The sequence below is a fragment of the Dermacentor andersoni genome, chromosome 4 (genome assembly GCF_023375885.2).
Source record: "Dermacentor andersoni chromosome 4, qqDerAnde1_hic_scaffold, whole genome shotgun sequence".
NCBI lineage: Eukaryota > Metazoa > Arthropoda > Arachnida > Ixodida > Ixodidae > Dermacentor > Dermacentor andersoni.
The window spans coordinates 148,536,142-148,557,050 of record NC_092817.1 but is presented as its reverse complement, the minus strand read 5'-3'; the positions used below and the strand labels follow the sequence as shown (position 1 = coordinate 148,557,050).

The 20,909-nt window shown below is 48.0% G+C and overlaps 1 protein-coding gene and 15 non-coding genes across 16 annotated transcripts; all 16 read left to right on the top strand.

Moving 5' to 3' along the window:
• Nucleotides 1–3,114: 3,114 nt before the first annotated feature.
• TRNAL-CAA (transfer RNA leucine (anticodon CAA)) lies at nt 3,115–3,233 on the top strand. The gene is made up of 2 exons: nt 3,115–3,152; nt 3,188–3,233. It is a non-coding gene; the product is annotated as a tRNA-Leu (tRNA).
• A 73-nt stretch (nt 3,234–3,306) lies between these two features.
• TRNAL-CAA (transfer RNA leucine (anticodon CAA)) lies at nt 3,307–3,425 on the top strand. Its single transcript has 2 exons — nt 3,307–3,344; nt 3,380–3,425. It is a non-coding gene; the product is annotated as a tRNA-Leu (tRNA).
• Nucleotides 3,426–8,598: 5,173 nt separating this feature from the next.
• TRNAL-CAA (transfer RNA leucine (anticodon CAA)) lies at nt 8,599–8,717 on the top strand. The gene is made up of 2 exons: nt 8,599–8,636; nt 8,672–8,717. It is a non-coding gene; the product is annotated as a tRNA-Leu (tRNA).
• Nucleotides 8,718–8,790: 73 nt separating this feature from the next.
• On the top strand, nt 8,791–8,909 carry TRNAL-CAA (transfer RNA leucine (anticodon CAA)). The gene is made up of 2 exons: nt 8,791–8,828; nt 8,864–8,909. It is a non-coding gene; the product is annotated as a tRNA-Leu (tRNA).
• A 75-nt stretch (nt 8,910–8,984) lies between these two features.
• Nucleotides 8,985–9,103, top strand: TRNAL-CAA (transfer RNA leucine (anticodon CAA)). Its single transcript has 2 exons — nt 8,985–9,022; nt 9,058–9,103. It is a non-coding gene; the product is annotated as a tRNA-Leu (tRNA).
• Nucleotides 9,104–9,177: 74 nt separating this feature from the next.
• Nucleotides 9,178–9,296, top strand: TRNAL-CAA (transfer RNA leucine (anticodon CAA)). The gene is made up of 2 exons: nt 9,178–9,215; nt 9,251–9,296. It is a non-coding gene; the product is annotated as a tRNA-Leu (tRNA).
• A 73-nt stretch (nt 9,297–9,369) lies between these two features.
• On the top strand, nt 9,370–9,488 carry TRNAL-CAA (transfer RNA leucine (anticodon CAA)). The gene is made up of 2 exons: nt 9,370–9,407; nt 9,443–9,488. It is a non-coding gene; the product is annotated as a tRNA-Leu (tRNA).
• A 74-nt stretch (nt 9,489–9,562) lies between these two features.
• On the top strand, nt 9,563–9,681 carry TRNAL-CAA (transfer RNA leucine (anticodon CAA)). Its single transcript has 2 exons — nt 9,563–9,600; nt 9,636–9,681. It is a non-coding gene; the product is annotated as a tRNA-Leu (tRNA).
• Nucleotides 9,682–9,757: 76 nt separating this feature from the next.
• TRNAL-CAA (transfer RNA leucine (anticodon CAA)) lies at nt 9,758–9,876 on the top strand. The gene is made up of 2 exons: nt 9,758–9,795; nt 9,831–9,876. It is a non-coding gene; the product is annotated as a tRNA-Leu (tRNA).
• Nucleotides 9,877–9,949: 73 nt separating this feature from the next.
• Nucleotides 9,950–10,068, top strand: TRNAL-CAA (transfer RNA leucine (anticodon CAA)). The gene is made up of 2 exons: nt 9,950–9,987; nt 10,023–10,068. It is a non-coding gene; the product is annotated as a tRNA-Leu (tRNA).
• A 120-nt stretch (nt 10,069–10,188) lies between these two features.
• LOC140217140 (uncharacterized) lies at nt 10,189–11,520 on the top strand. The gene has a single exon (XM_072287541.1). It carries the CDS (start codon nt 10,199–10,201, stop codon nt 11,402–11,404), a length of 1,206 nt encoding a protein of 401 aa, XP_072143642.1. The 5' UTR covers nt 10,189–10,198; the 3' UTR covers nt 11,405–11,520.
• A 3,640-nt stretch (nt 11,521–15,160) lies between these two features.
• On the top strand, nt 15,161–15,279 carry TRNAL-CAA (transfer RNA leucine (anticodon CAA)). The gene is made up of 2 exons: nt 15,161–15,198; nt 15,234–15,279. It is a non-coding gene; the product is annotated as a tRNA-Leu (tRNA).
• Nucleotides 15,280–15,352: 73 nt separating this feature from the next.
• TRNAL-CAA (transfer RNA leucine (anticodon CAA)) lies at nt 15,353–15,471 on the top strand. Its single transcript has 2 exons — nt 15,353–15,390; nt 15,425–15,471. It is a non-coding gene; the product is annotated as a tRNA-Leu (tRNA).
• A 73-nt stretch (nt 15,472–15,544) lies between these two features.
• On the top strand, nt 15,545–15,663 carry TRNAL-CAA (transfer RNA leucine (anticodon CAA)). Its single transcript has 2 exons — nt 15,545–15,582; nt 15,618–15,663. It is a non-coding gene; the product is annotated as a tRNA-Leu (tRNA).
• A 73-nt stretch (nt 15,664–15,736) lies between these two features.
• Nucleotides 15,737–15,855, top strand: TRNAL-CAA (transfer RNA leucine (anticodon CAA)). The gene is made up of 2 exons: nt 15,737–15,774; nt 15,809–15,855. It is a non-coding gene; the product is annotated as a tRNA-Leu (tRNA).
• A 73-nt stretch (nt 15,856–15,928) lies between these two features.
• TRNAL-CAA (transfer RNA leucine (anticodon CAA)) lies at nt 15,929–16,047 on the top strand. Its single transcript has 2 exons — nt 15,929–15,966; nt 16,002–16,047. It is a non-coding gene; the product is annotated as a tRNA-Leu (tRNA).
• Nucleotides 16,048–20,909: the final 4,862 nt, after the last annotated feature.

Genomic DNA, 20,909 nt, shown 5'->3' with positions numbered 1-20,909 from the left:
GCATACTGTGTTTACGCATTTCCAACGGGGCAGTCACGCGAGATTAGATCGAGCTTATATATCAGCGAGACTGGTTCCGTTGTGTAGAAGCTATGACATGAGGCACGTATCGTTCAGCGACCACAGTCTTGTAATGTTCTCGCTCGGCAAGAGAAAAGAAAACCGCCCTTTTAATTGGTACTTATGGAAATTCAACGTCAATCTTCTGGACGACGCAACCTTTCTCGCGTTTATAAAAGAACGTATACGAGAGATGCTTGCTAGTGAATCTGCGGGGTTTATAGCGATGTGGGAAGAGTTTAAACAGGAATTTAAAATAACAGCCATTGAAAGAGCATCTGTGTTACGCTACAATGAAAAAAGAAAAGAAAATGAATTACGAAATAAGCTTAACGTGTTGTTGTCGATAAAATGCACACAGCCAGAAGATTTGTCAACAGAGATAAGGAATATAAAAAATGAGCTTGAAATCATTGATGTCAAGAGATATAGGGGGTCAGTGATACGTGCGCGCTCAGAGCATTTGTGGCTCGGGGAAACGCCCACAAGACACGCTTTGAGCGAAGAGGAAAGATACGTATCGCAAAATGAAATAAAAGAAATTGAATACGGCAACGTGCGTAGTAGCGATAGTAATACAATACAGCGTGCCTTCTTCGAACACTACCGAGAGTTGTTAAGCTGCAAAGGAGCGGTAGAAGCTGGCTTTGATAGCGAATACTTGCCTTTAATGCCGAGGCTAGATGATGACGTCAAGACAGTCCTCGAGAAACCGATTACGTTGAATGAGATCGAAACCGCAATTGATGAACTCAAACCTGGAAAGGCGCCCGGACCTGATGGCCTAGGCGCTGCTTTCTACAAGGCGTTTAAGCATGCACTAGCAGCCATTTTACACCGTGTTCTAGCCGAGGCTTATAAAGTAAAATACATGCCGCCTTCTTTCCGAAAAACCCATACAGTGCTGATCCCGAAATGCGATGACCCTGTAAAGCTGCTCTCAGTACGGTCGTATCGCCCCATAACTTTATCCAATGTAGATTATAAAATATTCATGAAGGTGTTAGCAAGAAGGTTGCAATCAGTGATGACATCAATAGTAGGCCCACACCAAACTTGTGGCATAAGAGGCCGGTCGATACTTAATAACATACATGTGGCAAGAAGTATTCTGGAGTGTTGCTATGCCTGGGAAGGAAGAGTTGCTATGATGCAACTAGACATGGAGAAGGCGTTCGACCGTGTTGTGCACAGTGTGCTCTTTTCTATTCTAGAGCACGTGAATGTTGGAAACATTATAATAGAAGGCATAAAACTGTCTTACGAAGGGTGTAGCACGAACTTATTAGTGAATAAGCAACTCTCTGGTAATATCAACTTATGTAGAAGCATAAAACAAGAATGATCGGCTTCGTCACTTCTCTTCGCAATTTACTTGGAGCCTTTTTGCTTGAAAGTTATACACAATGAGAAAATACGCGGTTTTCGTTTAATGGCCAGTGAAGTCAAAATTCTCTCGTATGCGGATGATGCAGCCGTCTTTTGTGGGGATAAAGAAAGTGTTCGTGAAACTGTTAAACAAGCTCGAACGTATTGCAATATGTCTGGAAGCGCTGTTAACTGGGCATGGTTTTTGCGCCGGTTTTTGGCATGGTAGCTGGGATGAGAAGCCCAATGTCTTTGAAAATTTACAGTGGACAGTCTCTCCTACAAAATATCTAGGAGCACCTTTAAACTGGTATGATGAGCCTTCAGACTACTGGAGAGAAGAAGCTGAGAAAATGCGCCAGAAAACTACGAAATGGGGCGGAAAAAATTTATCCATATTTACCAGGTCAACTATTTGCAATACGTTCCTTGTTGCGCGAATTTGGTATGTGTTGCAGATGCTCGCTATGTCACGAACTGTGCGCAGAAATTGCATAGAATTCTTGCATGGTTTGTATGGAATTCAACATGGGAACGCACAAGTCGTCTCAACTTATTTCACTCACTGAAAGCAGGAGGGCTTGGCTTAGCTCATCTTTTTCTGAGGCAGAATGTCTCAAGGTTTATTTTCTTGCGGGACCAGCATGACCCATTTTTGCGAGCAATGCTTCAAGTGAGACTGCAGAATGCTCTCCCTGAGTTTATTGTGTCATCGTGTGGCGTTACTGGAAGCGGCTTGTGCGGGTATCTACGCGAAGTTGTAAGTGCTTTCAAGATTCTTCAAGTACGTTTCTCGTTTGATTATCTCATTATAGTATCAAAGAAACAATTGTGCAAAGATCTCCGTGATGTGATGCTTCCAGTACCTTTATATCGAGCCATTTTTTCTGCCGGTCCGGGTAAGGATGTCTTAAAGAGAGTTAAAAAAATGCCGGTTCGGTCGTCTGTGAAAACTTTCTTTTTTCAACTCCACAGTGGCACGCTCCCAGTCAAACCCTGGCTGCAGGAAAAGGGCTTTTTTCTTCCCTGGTCAGTTGATTGCATTTTATGCCGCAAGCCAGAAACAGTAACACATATGTTCCTAGACTGTTTAGATTCAATTTTTCATTGGGACGTCCTCCAGAGAACGCTGAAAAAAGATTTGCCCCTCACACCATATGGAATTAACTTTCTTGAGATTAACAATGACGGGGCTGTGCCCTATGACATGTTCATGGTATTAAGCATGCATAGCATGTGGAAAACAAGAATGGCTGTCAGACATGCAGATCCTATTGTAAGATCCGTAAGAGAAAACTTCATTGAAAGTATTGCCTATATCCGAGATGTGTACCAATCCCAGGACGAACAGCCAACATGGTACCCTGTACTTAATGACCTAGTGTCATTAAAACGTTTTTAGCAGTGTCGCGTCAACAAGCTACTGGTTGGCGCTTTTAACATTTTTGTGTTGGTTTCTCTGTTTTGTTTTGTCACATTGGAAATAAAGAAAAAAAAGGATGGCCGAGTGGTCTAAGGCGCCAGACTCAAGGGAAACCTTGCCCTGTAAGGCGGGTTACACGAGAATTCTGGTCCACGTATGTGGGCGTGGGTTCGAATCTCACTTCTGACACAATATTTTGCGTTTTTTTTATACTGCGCTGTACGCGCCGCTCACTGCGCGCGCGCTGATTTAGGATATGCAGTGTCAGGATGGCCGAGTGGTCTAAGGCGCCAGACTCAAGGGAAACCTTGCCCAGCAATGCGGGTTACACGAGAATTCTGGTCCACGTATGTGGGCGTTGGTTCGAATCCCACTTCTGACACAATATTTTGCGTTTTTTTATACTGCGCTGTACGCGCCGCTCACTGCGCGCGCGCTGATTTAGGATATGCAGTATCAGGATGGCCGAGTGGTCTAAGGCGCCAGACTCAAGGGAAACCTTGCCCAGCAATGCGGGTTACACGAGAATTCTGGTCCACGTATGTGGGCGTGGGTTCGAATCCCACTTCTGACACAATATTTTGCTTTTTTTTTTTATACTGCGCTGTACGCGCCGCTCACTGCGCGCGCGCTGATTGGGGATATCCAGTGTCAGGATGGCCGAGTGGGATTCCACTTCCGGCCACCGTAGTGTACGGTCGTGTAATGTCGAGCTCCCTTGGAGCGGCGAATGCGGCCCAGCAGGGCCGCGGTAACAGGACAGATGCACAGGATTCTACGGACTATGACGTTATTTTGCCACAACTGCCTTCAGGTTCGTCTGTTTTAAATACTGTTTTTTTTTTTCACGGCAGCGTTAAAGCCAGGCCGTTTCGAGCTGAGGACTTCCGAGATACATTGGATCGTCTGGAACTGCTCCCCGAGGTAGTTGCCTTGGGGGCGTTTCAGATGAGCCACGTGTGGGCGGTGACCTTTAAGAGCGCGGAAGGAATGAAAAAGTTGCTCGCCGAAACTGATGTGACTGTGAAGAATCACCGCTGCCTCGTGATAGATCCGAGCACCCATACTGTCAGCCCAAGGCTCTATTGGCTGCTTTACCACATACAAGATGAAGACGTGCGCGCTCCTCTTGCACCGTACGGCAAAGTGACGGACGTTTGCAGAGAGCAATGGCGTGTACCAGGACTCGGCGATAAGGGCTCTTCGACACGGACGGTTAATCTGCAGCTGAAGGGTGGCGTGACATTGGACGACCTGCCACACCAGCTACGAGTGTCTGGTATTACGGCCCTTCTGGTGGTACCGGGGAGACCGCCGCTTTGCCTGCGGTGTCAGCGAATAGGGCACATTCGCCGAGAATGCCGCGTTCTACGGTGCAAGCTCTGTCGGCGGTTCGGACATGACGATAGCGAGTGCGCAAAGCATACGCAAGCGTAGCAAGCCAAAGGAGCCGGGAGGACCCCACCGAGCACATCATGGACGAGGCGGACGCGGCGGAGGCTGCGGGAATCAAGGACAGACAACCTACGTCGACAGCTGTTGAAACGTCCGAGGAGGAAATTGCGAAAAGTGTTGGAAGCGACAACAGTGGCGTGGCACCTGTACGACAGGTTACCCCTACTTCAACGTGCGCCGTCAAAGACGTCTCTGATACCACTCAAGCCTCGCCGGGTAGCGACCAAGAAGACATGGACGTCGCGAGCAGCTCGTCTGCGAAACGCCCACACACGCAAGTTTCCGAAGGTGACGAAGGGGGCCGCGGGAAGGCACAGGAGCCGCCCAGGAAAGAAAGTTCGTACCACCGCCCTTCTTTCAAGCCAAAGCCTCACATTCCGCCGGATTCCAGTCCGACGGTACCGAAGGCGCCCCCGTAATAACGAGGGCGTCGCCCAGCAATGCCTGTATGCGAGGTGAGGGACGGGCTGCAGAGTACAATTGTAAAGTTCGGTCGCTTTTGCCTAGGAAAGAATTGTGCGTGATCCGAGAAATGGCAGGACGTATGGGTTCGCTTGAATTAGTATGCTTGTTTTTCTTCTTCTAAAAAAAAAAAGGAAATGGCTTCAAAACCTGTAATAGCTCTACGCATTGGCACGCTGAATGTCCGAGGCCTGGGCGCGAAAAGGCGGCAGTACCAGGTCAGCCGGTTATTGCAAGAAAATGATTTAGACATAGTCGCTCTACAGGAAACAAAAATTGAAAGTGAAGAGCGCACCGACCGAATGGTTCAAACATTTAGAGCGCGGTACAGTGCGTGCGTTTCCCATGCTGTCGGCAGTTCCGGTGGGTGTGTTTTGTTGTTGCGGAAATCTTTAGAAATTGTTCCGCAATCTGTATTTGTTTGTGATGAAGGTCGAATGATTGTGTGTGACTTTTCGCTCTGGGATTCGGAGTGGCGGGTAATTTGCATATACGCCCCAAATAATGAAAGAGAACGCCGTGACTTTTTTTGGAAAACTTGATGTCTATTTGAAATCTGAGCGCTATATTATCTTGCTGGGAGACTTCAATTGTGTTGGTTTTTCTGACGACCGGAATAACAACTTGCTTGTACGCGATCAAAGTGCAGGTTTCTTGCTCGCAGCAACCCGAGAGCGTGAATTAGAAGGCGTTGGTGCGGTGTTTTGCAGTGGAAAGCATACTGTGTTTACGCATTTCCAACGGGGCAGTCACGCGAGATTAGATCGAGCTTATATATCAGCGAGACTGGTTCCGTTGTGTAGAAGCTATGACATGAGGCACGTATCGTTCAGCGACCACAGTCTTGTAATGTTCTCGCTCGGCAAGAGAAAAGAAAACCGCCCTTTTAATTGGTACTTATGGAAATTCAACGTCAATCTTCTGGACGACGCAACCTTTCTCGCGTTTATAAAAGAACGTATACGAGAGATGCTTGCTAGTGAATCTGCGGGGTTTATAGCGATGTGGGAAGAGTTTAAACAGGAATTTAAAATAACAGCCATTGAAAGAGCATCTGTGTTACGCTACAATGAAAAAAGAAAAGAAAATGAATTACGAAATAAGCTTAACGTGTTGTTGTCGATAAAATGCACACAGCCAGAAGATTTGTCAACAGAGATAAGGAATATAAAAAATGAGCTTGAAATCATTGATGTCAAGAGATATAGGGGGTCAGTGATACGTGCGCGCTCAGAGCATTTGTGGCTCGGGGAAACGCCCACAAGACACGCTTTGAGCGAAGAGAAAAGATACGCATCGCAAAATGAAATAAAAGAAATTGAATACGGCAACGTGCGTAGTAGCGATAGTAATACAATACAGCGTGCCTTCTTCGAACACTACCGAGAGTTGTTAAGCTGCAAAGGAGCGGTAGAAGCTGGCTTTGATAGCGAATACTTGCCTTTAATGCCGAGGCTAGATGATGACGTCAAGACAGTCCTCGAGAAACCGATTACGTTGAATGAGATCGAAACCGCAATTGATGAACTCAAACCTGGAAAGGCGCCCGGACCTGATGGCCTAGGCGCTGCTTTCTACAAGGCGTTTAAGCATGCACTAGCAGCCATTTTACACCGTGTTCTAGCCGAGGCTTATAAAGTAAAATACATGCCGCCTTCTTTCCGAAAAACCCATACAGTGCTGATCCCGAAATGCGATGACCCTGTAAAGCTGCTCTCAGTACGGTCGTATCGCCCCATAACTTTATCCAATGTAGATTATAAAATATTCATGAAGGTGTTAGCAAGAAGGTTGCCATCAGTGATGACATCAATAGTAGGCCCACACCAAACTTGTGGCATAAGAGGCCGGTCGATACTTAATAACATACATGTGGCAAGAAGTATTCTGGAGTGTTGCTATGCCTGGGAAGGAAGAGTTGCTATGATGCAACTAGACATGGAGAAGGCGTTCGACCGTGTTGTGCACAGTGTGCTCTTTTCTATTCTAGAGCACGTGAATGTTGGAAACATTATAATAGAAGGCATAAAACTGTCTTACGAAGGGTGTAGCACGAACTTATTAGTGAATAAACAACTCTCTGGTAATATCAACTTATGTAGAAGCATAAAACAAGAATGATCGGCTTCGTCACTTCTCTTCGCAATTTACTTGGAGCCTTTTTGCTTGAAAGTTATACACAATGAGAAAATACGCGGTTTTCGTTTAATGGCCAGTGAAGTCAAAATTCTCTCGTATGCGGATGATGCAGCCGTCTTTTGTGGGGATAAAGAAAGTGTTCGTGAAACTGTTAAACAAGCTCGAACGTATTGCAATATGTCTGGAAGCGCTGTTAACTGGGCATGGTTTTTGCGCCGGTTTTTGGCATGGTAGCTGGGATGAGAAGCCCAATGTCTTTGAAAATTTCCAGTGGACAGTCTCTCCTACAAAATATCTAGGAGCACCTTTAAACTGGTATGATGAGCCTTCAGACTACTGGAGAAAAGAAGCTGAGAAAATGCGCCAGAAAACTACGAAATGGGGCGGAAAAAATTTATCCATATTTACCAGGTCAACTATTTGCAATACGTTCCTTGTTGCGCGAATTTGGTATGTGTTGCAGATGCTCGCTATGTCACGAACTGTGCGCAGAAATTGCATAGAATTCTTGCATGGTTTGTATGGAATTCAACATGGGAACGCACAAGTCGTCTCAACTTATTTCACTCACTGAAAGCAGGAGGGCTTGGCTTAGCTCATCTTTTTCTGAGGCAGAATGTCTCAAGGTTTATTTTCTTGCGGGACCAGCATGACCCATTTTTGCGAGCAATGCTTCAAGTGAGACTGCAGAATGCTCTCCCTGAGTTTATTGTGTCATCGTGTGGCGTTACTGGAAGCGGCTTGTGCGGGTATCTACGCGAAGTTGTAAGTGCTTTCAAGATTCTTCAAGTACGTTTCTCGTTTGATTATCTCATTATAGTATCAAAGAAACAATTGTACAAAGATCTCCGTGATGTGATGCTTCCAGTACCTTTATATCGAGCCATTTTTTCTGCCGGTCCGGGTAAGGATGTCTTAAAGAGAGTTAAAAAAATGCCGGTTCGGTCGTCTGTGAAAACTTTCTTTTTTCAACTCCACAGTGGCACGCTCCCAGTCAAACCCTGGCTGCAGGAAAAGGGCTTTTTTCTTCCCTGGTCAGTTGATTGCATTTTATGCCGCAAGCCAGAAACAGTAACACATATGTTCCTAGACTGTTTAGATTCAATTTTTCATTGGGACGCCCTCCAGAGAACGCTGAAAAAAGATTTGCCCCTCACACCATATGGAATTAACTTTCTTGAGATTAACAATGACGGGGCTGTGCCCTATGACATGTTCATGGTATTAAGCATGCATAGCATGTGGAAAACAAGAATGGCTGTCAGACATGCAGATCCTATTGTAAGATCCGTAAGAGAAAACTTCATTGAAAGTATTGCCTATATCCGAGATGTGTACCAATCCCAGGACGAACAGCCAACATGGTACCCTGTACTTAATGACCTAGTGTCATTAAAACGTTTTTAGCAGTGTCGCGTCAACAAGCTACTGGTTGGCGCTTTTAACATTTTTGTGTTGTTTTCTCTGTTTTGTTTTGTCACATTGGAAATAAAGAAAAAAAAGGATGGCCGAGTGGTCTAAGGCGCCAGACTCAAGGGAAACCTTGCCCTGTAAGGCGGGTTACACGAGAATTCTGGTCCACGTATGTGGGCGTGGTTTCGAATCCCACTTCTGACACAATATTTTGCGTTTTTTTTATACTGCGCTGTACGCGCCGCTCACTGCGCGCGCGCTGATTTAGGATATGCAGTGTCAGGATGGCCGAGTGGTCTAAGGCGCCAGACTCAAGGGAAACCTTGCCCAGCAATGCGGGTTACACGAGAATTCTGGTCCACGTATGTGGGCGTTGGTTCGAATCCCACTTCTGACACAATATTTTGCGTTTTTTTATACTGCGCTGTACGCGCCGCTCACTGCGCGCGCGCTGATTTAGGATATGCAGTGTCAGGATGGCCGAGTGGTCTAAGGCGCCAGACTCAAGGGAAACCTTGCCTAGCAATGCGGGTTACACGAGAATTCTGGTCCACGTATGTGGGCGTGGGTTCGAATCCCACTTCTGACACAATATTTTGCGTTTTTTTTTATACTGCGCTGTACGCGCCGCTCACTGCGCGCGCGCTGATTTAGGATATGCAGTGTCAGGATGGCCGAGTGGTCTAAGGCGCCAGACTCAAGGGAAACCTTGCCCAGCAATGCGGGTTACACGAGAATTCTGGTCCGCGTATGTGGGCGTGGGTTCGAATCCCACTTCTGACACAATATTTTGCGTTTTTTTTATACTGCGCTGTACGCGCCGCTCACTGCGCGCGCGCTGATTTAGGATATGCAGTGTCAGGATGGCCGAGTGGTCTAAGGCGCCAGACTCAAGGGAAACCTTGCCCAGCAATGCGGGTTACACGAGAATTCTGGTCCACGTATGTGGGCGTTGGTTCGAATCCCACTTCTGACACAATATTTTGCGTTTTTTTATACTGCGCTGTACGCGCCGCTCACTGCGCGCGCGCTGATTTAGGATATGCAGTGTCAGGATGGCCGAGTGGTCTAAGGCGCCAGACTCAAGGGAAACCTTGCCCAGCAATGCGGGTTACATGAGAATTCTGGTCCACGTATGTGGGCGTGCGTTCGAATCCCACTTCTGACACAATATTTTGCGTTTTTTTTATACTGCGCTGTACGCGCCGCTCACTGCGCGCGCGCTGATTTAGGATATGCAGTGTCAGGATGGCCGAGTGGTCTAAGGCGCCAGACTCAAGGGAAACCTTGCCTAGCAATGCGGGTTACACGAGAATTCTGGTCCACGTATGTGGGCGTGGGTTCGAATCCCACTTCTGACACAATATTTTGCGTTTTTTTTTTATACTGCGCTGTACGCGCCGCTCACTGCGCGCGCGCTGATTGGGGATATGCAGTGTCAGGATGGCCGAGTGGTCTAAGGCGCCAGACTCAAGCGAAACCTTGCCCAGCAATGCGGGTTACACGAGAATTCTGGTCCACGTATGTGGGCGTGGGTTCGAATCCCACTTCTGACACAATATTTTGAGTTTTTTTATACTGCGCTGTACGCGCCGCTCACTGCGCGCGCGCTGATTTAGGATATGCAGTGTCAGGATGGCCGAGTGGTCTAAGGCGCCAGACTCAAGGGAAACCTTGCCCAGCAATGCGGGTTACACGAGAATTCTGGTCCACGTATGTGGGCGTGGGTTCGAATCCCACTTCTGACACAATATTTTGCGTTTTTTTTTTTTATACTGCGCTGTACGCGCCGCTCACTGCGCGCGCGCTGATTGGGGATATGCAGTGTCAGGATGGCCGAGTGGGATTCTGCTTCCGGCCACCAAGCGTGACGGACGTATGATGACGGGCTCTGTTGGAGCGGCTTCAGCGGCCAGTTCTGGCCGCGGTAACAGGGCTATGGAAATGGAAAACGACTACCAGGTTGTTCTGCCAAGTCTCCCAACCGGGCGTTTAGTTTTAAATACTGTTTTTTTGCACGCGGATATCAGGGCCCGCCCGTACCGGGTGGAAGATTTTCGAGACGCGTTGGCTAGGCAATCGCTGCTCTCGGATGTTATCGCCCTGGGGGCGTATCGGATGAGCCACGTCTGGGCCATCACGCTGAAGGATGCGGATGCCGTTAAGAAGATTGCAGGCGTCGGTGAGCTGCGCGTCAAAGAACGTCGCTGCTTGGTTATTGACCCGGCGAACCAGGACGTACGTCTCAAGCTCCATTGGCTGCTTCACACCGTGCCGGACGAGGACGTGCGTGCCGCGCTCGCACCGTACGGAAAGGTCTCCGAGGTGGCCCGGGAGCGCTGGCGTGTGCACGGCGTGTCAGAGAAAGGCTCAACGAGCAGGATGGTCACGCTGAAATTGAAAGCTGGCGTTAAACTGGACGACTTGCCGCACCAGCTTAACGTTGGGGGTGAGTTGGCACTCGTCGTTGTGCCTGGAAGGCCTCCGTTATGTCTTCGCTGCCGAGGTACGGGACACATTCGACGGGAGTGTAAGGTGCCGCGATGCGGAGCTTGTCGACGTTTCGGTCACGAAGACGGTGAGTGCCCCCGTACTTATGCAAGCATCGCCGGCCCTGGAACCAGTGAAGATGCCTCGGAGCATTTGATGGATGAGGCGGACGCAGAAGAGGCAGCGAGGACAACTGGGAAAACGGAGACGAAAGATGGGCCTTCGTTTACGCCTCTGGTTAAGCAGAAGACAACGACAACGTTGACGTCTCCAGCAGTGGTGGCATCTCAGCTAGCGCAGCGTGACCCCGAAAGCGACAGCGGTCACAGTGCGGTGGCCGATACGAAAGCTTCACTGAAAACCCCGGACCGCGTGGAGCCTCGCATTGCCGACGCCATGGACGCCGACGATGAAGCGGCTGCCCTAACCGCTGGAAAACGGTCCCGCGAAGAGAGCGCCGGTGAGAACCTGCAGCCTGGTGGTAGTAGCAGTGGGGAGCCGCCTCCAAAAACGACAGGAAGTCGACGTTCGTCGTTGAAGCCGCGTCCAAACCTTTTGGCCGAGTCACGGCAGGCAGGTAAACTGCCTCCGTAAATTTTTTCCTGTGTTCTGTGGAATGTCAGCGTCGGTTGTGTATCGACCGACACGGTGTTTTTGGCTGACTTTTCGAGTTTGCGCGCATGCAAAGTGGAGGATGCGACGAGGAGGTGCCTCAGACCACTTCGAGACAAGGACCAGTCAACCCTTTGGGTGGCCAGACAGACCCCCCGTACATCATTGCGGAACTCCAGTCGGGAAAATCACATGGTCGACAGAGGTAGGCACCATGCGGATCGCGCCCCTTTTTATTACGTAAACGTATGGTAGTTGAGCTGAGAACCCCATTGCGTGTAGCAACTTTGAATGTTAGAGGGCTGGGAGCACGAAGGCGGCAATGTCAGCTTAATCGCCTGCTTATTGATAATGACCTTGACCTAATAGCTGTGCAAGAATCAAAGATAGAGTCGCAAGAACATGCTGACCGCATGGTGCCCCCTTTCCGCGCCAACTTTGAAGTGTGTGTGTGTCACTCCGTTGGGACATCGGGTGGATGCCTTATCTTCATTCGCAACACATTAGGTATAAGTGTGGAGTCTGTATTTGCATGTGAAAGTGGCCGCCTCTTGGTTGTTGATTTTTCTTTTTCAAACTTACACTGGCGCGTTGTATGTGTTTATGCCCCCAATGTTGAAAGTGAACGTAAATGTTTTTTTGATTCCATTGAGCCGTACTTGAATTGTGACAAGGTGTTGCTTGTATTGGGAGACTTTAACTGCGTATGTGCTGCTACTGACCGAGTGAAGTGTAGACCAGTGAGGGACAAGAGCGCGGAACTGTTGACTCAATTTGTGCACGATTATTTATTGGAGGACGTTGGAAGTGTGTTTTCGGCTGGAACACGGCCTGATTACACACTTTCAACGCGACAGTCACGCAAGATTAGATAGGCTGTATGTTTCTGCTGATCTCGTGCCACTATGCACAGCCTATGATGTAAAACCTGTGTCGTTTAGTGATCATTGCCTTGTAAGCGCGACTTTTGGAACGAAGGGAAGGAAATCACGCTTTAATTGGTACCTTTGGAAACTAAATGAGAAAATTTTAGACGATGAAGGATTTGTCAAGGAAATTAAAAGTGATCTTGATGGGGTACTAGCTGAGCAAGTGGACTGCTTTGCCGTTGAATGGGAAAGTTTCAAAGAACGAGTGAAGCTTAAAGCTATAGGAAAAAGTAGCGCAATTCGGTATAAACAGAAAGAAAAAGAAAGGGAACTTCGCGAACAACTTGAGTGCTTGGTTAGGATGGAAACCAATAAGCCAGGAAATTTTAGTAAAGAAATAAAAGACGTGAAGTGTCAGATCGAAACAATTGACACTGACAGGTATAGAGCAGCAATAATACGCTCAAGGAGCGATAACTTGTGGGCAGGCGAAGCGCCTACAAAGCGGGCGCTATCAGATGAAAAGCGGTACGCTTGCCAGAAGGAAATCAGGCAAGTAAGATACGAGGGGCACATTACAAGCGACCCTAGTGAGATTCAGCGCGCTATTACGGAATACTTTTCTGAACTTTTCGGCAATAGGCGCGAGCATGCGCAAGGGTTTGAAGGGGATTTCCTCCGACTAATGCCAACACTCGACAATGATGTAAAAGAGCGTCTTGAATTGCCTATTACTTTGGAAGAGATCGAGAAAGCAATAGATGATCTTCCGTCTGGAAAAGCGCCGGGGCCAGATGGGCTGAACGCTGCCTTCTATAAAACCTTTAAACATGATGTTTCTCAGTTTTTGTTACAAGTGATAACAGAAGCCTATGAACGCAATAAAGTTCCACTGTCCTTTGGTATTTCACACATTGTAGTTATTCCCAAGTCTGATGATCCTGAGAAACGAATGTTAGTGGGTTCCTACAGACCTATCAGCCTCACTAATGTCGACTACAAGGTGTACATGAAAATACTAGCCAAACGACTTCAGAGTGTAATCGACAAATTAGTAGGGCCGCACCAAACCTGTGGCATCAGAGGACGCAGCATTGCTACAAATATACATGTGGCCAGAACCGTATTGGAATGTGTTGACGCGCTTGGAAGCCAGGTAGCTATGATACAGCTGGACTTGGCTAAAGCGTTCGACCGCGTTTCACATGACATTCTTTTCTCCATTCTAGAGCACGCTAACCTGGGTAGTGTAATAGTAGGAGTAAAAATGGCGTACGCAAATTGTATGACACGCATTATAGTTAATGGTGACCTTACTGAGCGCCTCACAGTGCGTTCTTCGGTGAGGCAAGGTTGTCCGCTCTCTCCCCTGCTTTTTGCAGCGTATCTAGAGCCTTTATGTCTGGCCATTATCAACAGTGACTACGTCACGGGTTTCAAGCTGCAATCTGCTGAGGTGAAACTTCTTGCGTATGCGGACGACATAGCGGTATTTTGCACGAACAGAGAAAGCATTTGTGAAGTTACAAACATTCTGGAAAGGTTTTGTAACCAGACTGGATGTCAAGTAAACTGGGAAAAAAGTTCTGGATTTTGGCACGGGGAATGGGATATTACACCGCAATTTTTCTCACGGCTGCAATGGTCTCCCATGCCAACGCGATACCTTGGTGTGCCCCTAGAATGTTATCGCGATCCCAGCCCACTTTGGAACGAAGAGATGTCAAGGGCGAGAGAGAAAGCGGGAGCATGGCAGGGAAGGAATCTGTCAATTTTCTCACGTGCCTTTGTCTGCAATGTTTTTCTCATTTCAAAAATATGGTACCTCATGAATGTGCTGTGTGCTTCGCGGACCTCTATTCAAAAATTGCATCGTATATTTGCCGTCTTTCTTTGGACTTCGACCTGGGAAAAAAACGAGGAGAACAAACCTGTTTCTTTCAGTGAAGAGTGGAGGCCTTGGACTGGTTCATTTGTTTTTGCGTCAAGTGGTATCACGCTTTATTTTCTTTCGTGATCAAAATGACACCTTCTTAAGAACGGTTATACAGGTCCGATTGCAGAGGCTACTCCCAAGAAACATAGCGTCCTCTGGTGAAAACATGTGCGGTGCTGTAACCGGATTTTTGCGCGAGGTTGTGCTCTCTTGTAAGTTGTTAGAAGTGCGTTTTTCCCCAGACTATTTGTACAGTGTTCCCAAGAAAAAGCTGTACAAAGATCTTGTGGATATCATGCTGCCGGTGCCATTGTACCGGGCGCCTTATCGTGGAGGCCCAGGGCAGAATATTTTAAAGCGAGTGAAGAAGATGCCAGTTAGGCCAGGCGTGAAAACATTCTTTTTCAAGTTACACTCTAATACATTACCTGTAAAAACGTGGCTTCAAGAAAAGGGAATCTTTGTCCCTTGGACAACGAACTGTCTTTTATGTAAGAGGCCAGAGACAGTCGAACATGTTTTTCTGGACTGCTGGGACGCGATATTCCACTGGGACGTCCTACAGAGAACTATAAAGAAAGAGTTACCACTAGACCCTTATGGTATCAGGTTTTTACCGGTTGATCACGAAGATGTACCATATGATTTGTTCATGCTTCTTGGCCTCGACAGCTTGTGGAAACACGAATGCAAGTAAGGCATGCAGATGTTAATACGCGCAGTGCACGTGAAAACTTTATTGAAAGCGCTGCTTACCTTCGGGAATGCATCCGGGCACAGCATGACCCACCTCAGTGGGTAACACTTCTTGATGATTTAGTGAGTTTGAAGAAATTTTAACTTTGCTCGCCTCAGCTCAAGCGTAGCTGAAGTGCTTTATCGTTTGTGACTTATTGTTCCTCATGTGAACTTCGGAAATAAAGAAAAAAAAAAGTCAGGATGGCCGAGTGGTCTAAGGCGCCAGACTCAAGGGAAACCTTGCCCTGTAAGGCGGGTTACACGAGAATTCTGGTCCACGTATGTGGGCGTGGGTTCGAATCCCACTTCTGACACAATATTTTGCGTTTTTTTATACTGCGCTGTGCGCGCCGCTCACTGCGCGCGCGCTGATTGGGAATATGCAGTGTCAGGATGGCCGAGTAGTCTAAGGCGCCAGACTCAAGGGAAACCTTGCCCTGTAAAGCGGGTTACACGAGAATTTCGGTCCACGTATGTGGGCGTGGGTTCGAATCCCACTTCTGACACAATATTTTGCGTTTTTTTATACTGCGCTGTACGCGCCGCTCACTGCGCGCGCGCTGATTGGGGATATGCAGTGTCAGGATGGCCGAGTGGTCTAAGGCGCCAGACTCAAGGGAAACCTTGCCCTGTAAGGCGGGTTACACGAGAATTCTGGTCCACCTATGTGGGCGTGGGTTCGAATCCCACTTCTGACACGATATTTCGCGTTTTTTTATACTGCGCTGTACGCGCCGCTCACTGCGCGCGCGCTGATTGGGGATATGCAGTGTCAGGATGGCCGAGTGTTCTAAGGCGCCAGACTCAAGGGAAACCTTGCCCTGTAAGGCGGGTTACACGAGAATTTCGGTCCACGTATGTGGGCGTGGGTTCGAATCCCACTTCTGACACAATATTTTGCGTTTTTTTATACTGCGCTGTACGCGCCGCTCACTGCGCGCGCGCTGATTGGGGATATGCAGTGTCAGGATGGCCGAGTGGTCTAAGGCGCCAGACTCAAGGGAAACCTTGTCCTGTAAGGCGGGTTACACGAGAATTCTGGTCCACGTATGTGGGCGTGGGTTCGAATCCCACTTCTGACACAATATTTTGCGTTTTTTTTATACTGCGCTGTACGCGCCGCTCACTGCGCGCGCGCTGATTGGGGATATGCAGTGTCAGGATGGCCGAGTGGGCATTCCACTTCCGGCCACCACAGCGGACGGTCACGGAATGTTGTGCTCCGTAGGGGCGGTTCATGCAGCCCAGCCGGGCCGCGGTATCAGGCTTACGGAAACTTCACAGGATTACCAGCTTGTTTTGCCGCATCTGCCATCAGGTATGACCGTGTGTAATACCGTGTTTTTGCACGGTGATTTGAAGGCCAGGCCCTATCGAGTCGAACATTTTCGCGATGCGCTTGACCGTCATAAGCTGTTGCCGGAGGTGGTGGCCCTCGGGGCCTACCAGATGAACCATGTCTGGGCTATAACATTCAAGGACGAAGTCGGAAAAAAGAAGCTGCTGTCAGCGAAGGCCTTTAGTGTCAAAGAACACCGCTGCGTCGCCATTGACCCTAGCAACCAGGATATTAGAATGAAGCTGTTCTGGCTGCTTCACACGACTCCCGACGAGGACGTCAGAGCAGCCTTGGCGCCGTTCGGAACGGTGACCGAAATTTCCAGGGAGCGGTGGCGAGTACCAGGGTGCGGCGACAAAGGTTCTCACACGCGTCTGGTATCGTTACGGCTGAAGGCTGGTATGACCATGGAAGACATCCCGCATCAGCTACGAGTATCAGAGGACCATGCGCTCGTGATTGTTCCAGGCAGAGCTCCGCTCTGCCTCCGATGCCGCGGCACCGGCCATATACGGCGCGAGTGCCGTGTGCCACGCTGTGGACTCTGTCGTCGTTTCGGCCACGACGAGACCCAGTGCGTGAGAAGCTACGCTAACGTGACTGGGTCTGGCCGGAGCGACGCGTTAGACGAGCACTTGATGGATCAAGCGGACGCGGAAGAGACTGCTGGAGCGGGCGGAGACCCACGAGGCACGGAAGAGAAGCCAGTGGTCATGGCAAGCGTCAAGTGCCAACCCAGAAAGGGCAGTAGCGAGGCAGTGGCCAAGAATGAAGTGCAAAGTGAACCGTCTGCAGAAAATTCTACGGCGCGAGAAAGTGAGGGGGACGCGGAGGCTGCCGAGGGCGTTCTGCGACAGGGCAACTCTGGCGCTGCCTTCATCGAAGAATCCGGCGAGAAAATGGACCAGGCCAGCGCCGTCTCAAAGAGACCTCGCGAAATACCCGATCAAGATGTCAGGCTTGAGCAAGACGACGGTGACAGCAGCGAAGGGCCACCCACGAAGGCTTCCTCTTTCCGGCGCTCTACACTCAAGCCCAAGCCGAACGTTCCGCTCGAGAGGAGGCCGACGCGAGAACATCCACCTGAGGGGCGCCAGACGCCGACCAATCCGCCAGGTGGTCGGCAGACGCCGACCGTCCCACCAGACGGGCGACAGACGCCGACTGTCCCACCAGATAAGCGGACAACGCCGACAGTTCCCCCGCGGTAGCGGGGTGCTGTTCGGTAGAAGGCTCAGTAAGGACTAGGTGCTGCGGAACCTTTAAGTGAATGATGAGTAGCGCATCTGGTAACGTCATGCCTTCGCCGTATGAGACGGAGCTTATGATGGTGTAGGGTTTTTGTTTTTTTGTAAGTTTGGCGGTCTTTGATCTCCGAAATGTATTGTAGTTTGTGCTTGCTCTTCTCTTTCAATGGCAAATAATCATGGAATAGCAATACGTATTGGCACGCTTAACGTACGAGGGCTAACGGCTAGACGGCGACAAGCACAATTAAGTCGCCTGATGCTGGAAAACGACATAGATATTCTTGCTGTTCAAGAAACTAAAATTGAAAGCGAAGAGCAAACGGACAAAATGGTTCAGGTTTTTAAATCCCGTTACAACACTTGTGTTTGTCATGGAGTAGGTAAGGCCGGTGGCTGTCTTTTATTTTTGCGTAATTCAATAGGTATTGTTGCGCAGAGTGTAACGTCGGCCCAAGATGGGTGATTGGTCCTATGTGATTTCTCTTTCAATAATATTGATTGGCGAGTTGTCTGTGTGTACGCTCCAAACAAAATTAGTGATAGGAAATCTTTTTTTAACTTTGTTGAGTCACACCTGACGTGTGAAAGAAATGTTGTTCTTCTTGGTGACTTCAATTGTGTTTGCATGTCCGAAGATAGGGTGCCCAGTAAAATAATACGGGATACAAGTGCGCATCAACTCTGCGCAATCGTGGCAGACTATGATTTAGCAGACGTTGGAAGCATATTAAGCGGTAACAGTGTTGTTTTTACTCATTTCCAAGGGCAGAGTCACGCTCGACTAGATCGTTTGTACGTATCAGCAAACCTTGCGCGAACGGTCAATAGCTACGCAGTAAAGCACGTGAGCTTCAGTGATCACAGCCTAGTAACGTGTACATTGGGCACGAAACATAGAGGGTCTCACTTTAACTGGGAACTGTGGAAAATGAACGAAACGATCTTAAGTGATGAATGGTTTGTCAAAACGGTAAAAGGAAAAATGGACGTAATGCAAATAGATGCTACAACAAAGTGGGCTGAGCTGTGGGAGCAGTTTAAAATTGAAGTGAAAATGAGTGCGATCGAGAGGGCTTGTGTGATGCGTCATAAAGCTAAACAAAGAGAGAAAGAACTGCAAAGCATGCTCGATTATTTTCTAAACGCGGAGTGCACAATACCGGGATTGTTTTCGAAACAGATTAGAGAAATTAAACGCGAACTTGAAAGGGTGGACGCTCAAATTTACCAAGGAGCCGCGATAAGAGCACGATCCGAGAGGCTGTGGCTGGGAGAGGCGCCAACTAAGCGCGCGCTCAGTGACGAAAAGGGTTACGCATCCAAAAACATAATAAAAGAAATTTGTTTTAACAACACAATGTCAAAAGACCCAGAAGTAATTGAAAAAGCTTTCGTTGAACACTACCGAGCGTTGCTCGGTAGGCAGGTGCCCGTAACAGAAGAGTTTGTGAACACCTTTCTAACACATCTGCCAAAATTACAAGACGAAATAAAAGAGGGACTCGAGAGACCGATCTCTGCGAAAGAAATTACAGAAGCCATAGAAGACTTGGGTAAAGGAAAGGCGCCTGGACCAGACGGCCTAGGAGCAGCTTTCTATAAAACTTTCAAGGCCGAAATAAGCGAGATACTGCACTGTGTAATATCAGAAGCTCATGAAACTAAGCACTTGCCGCCATCATTCAGAAAAAGTCATGTTGTGCTTATACCGAAAACCACCGATACGGTAAAGCTGAAATCTGTCGCTGGATACAGGCCCATAAGTCTTACGAATTCGGATTATAAAATCTACATGAAGGTGCTCGGAAAAAGGATGCAGTCAGTTATTAAATTCATAGTAGGCCCACACCAAACATGCGGTATTAGGAATAGAACAATATTGTCGAATATTCACATCGCTAGGAGTATATTGGAATGCTGTGATGCGAACCTCGAATGTGTAGCAATGGTTCAGTTAGACCTAGAAAAAGCTTTTGACAGGGTTGCTCACAGCATACTTTTTGCCCTGCTAAAACACGTTAATGTAGGCGAAGTGATTCAGGACGGAGTAGCCATGGCTTATGAGAACTGTTCCGCTCACCTTATAATCAATAAAAGACTCAGCGAAAATATACCAGTATTATCCAGTGTGCGCCAGGGGTGCCCTTTGTCGCCCTTACTTTTTGCGATTTTTCTTGAACCTTTCTGTTTGAAGGTACGAGAAAACGAAAACATTCGCGGCTACCGTCTTTTAACTCAGGAAGTAAAAATACTAGCTTACGCAGATGACATCGCACTTTTTTGCATTGACCAAGAGAGCATTCGGGAGGCAGTCAAGGATGCAAGAAAGTTTTGCAGTCTAACGGGGAGTGCCATAAGCTGGCCAAAAAGCTTAGGCGTCTGGCACGGTGAATGGGACAGCCGGCCTGCAGTGTTAGAAACAGTACCGTTCACAGATACGCCAACCAGTTATCTTGGTGTTCCTTTGGAATACTATCGCGATACCACGACGCAATGGACTGAACAAACTGAGCGGGATAAAGCACAAACAACGAAGTGGGGAGGCAAGAATCTGTCAATATTCACGAGAGCCACTGTCTGCAATTTATTTCTTGTCGCTAAAGTGTTTTATATGTTGCAAGTTTTATGTATATCCCGAGTGTGTGTACAAAAGTTGCACAGGGTTTTTGCTATGTTCGTGTGGGGATCAGGATGGGAGCGCATGAGTCGTCTGAATCTGTTTCACGCTGTGCAGAAAGGAGGGTTGGGTTTGTCGCATTTATTTTTGAAACAAGTAGTGTCGCGTTTCATGTTCTTGCGCGACGAAAGCGATTGTTTCTTGCGGTGCGTTATCCAGACGCGATTAGGTGACGCACTGCCAGAATATGTTGTGACGTCGTATGGCATACGTCAAGTGGTTGTCCGAGGTTTTTTGTTTGAAGTGATAAGCTCTTTCCGTTTTCTAAAAGTACACTTTTCTTTGGAATACCTGAACACAGTCGCAAGAAAGCGATTATACCGAGATTTAGTTAATATCATGTGTCCAGTACCAATATACCGTGTAGTATATGCACTGGGGCGTGAGCAGAATGTCTTAAAAAGAGTTAAGAAAATGCCTGTAAGAGCAACAACAAAAACTTTTTTTTTCATGCTACACACTGGCACGCTTCCTGTCAAGCCATGGCTGCAGGAGAAGGGGATCTTTGTACCCTGGAGTGTGAATTGCCAGATATGTCAGAAACCGGAGACAATGGAGCATATTTTTCTGGAGTGCAGGGACTCAGTCTTCCTTTGGGACATTCTACAAAGGACACTAAAGAAAGAATTTCCTTTAACACTTTTTGGAATCCGTTTTTTACCGTTTGAACAGACAGAA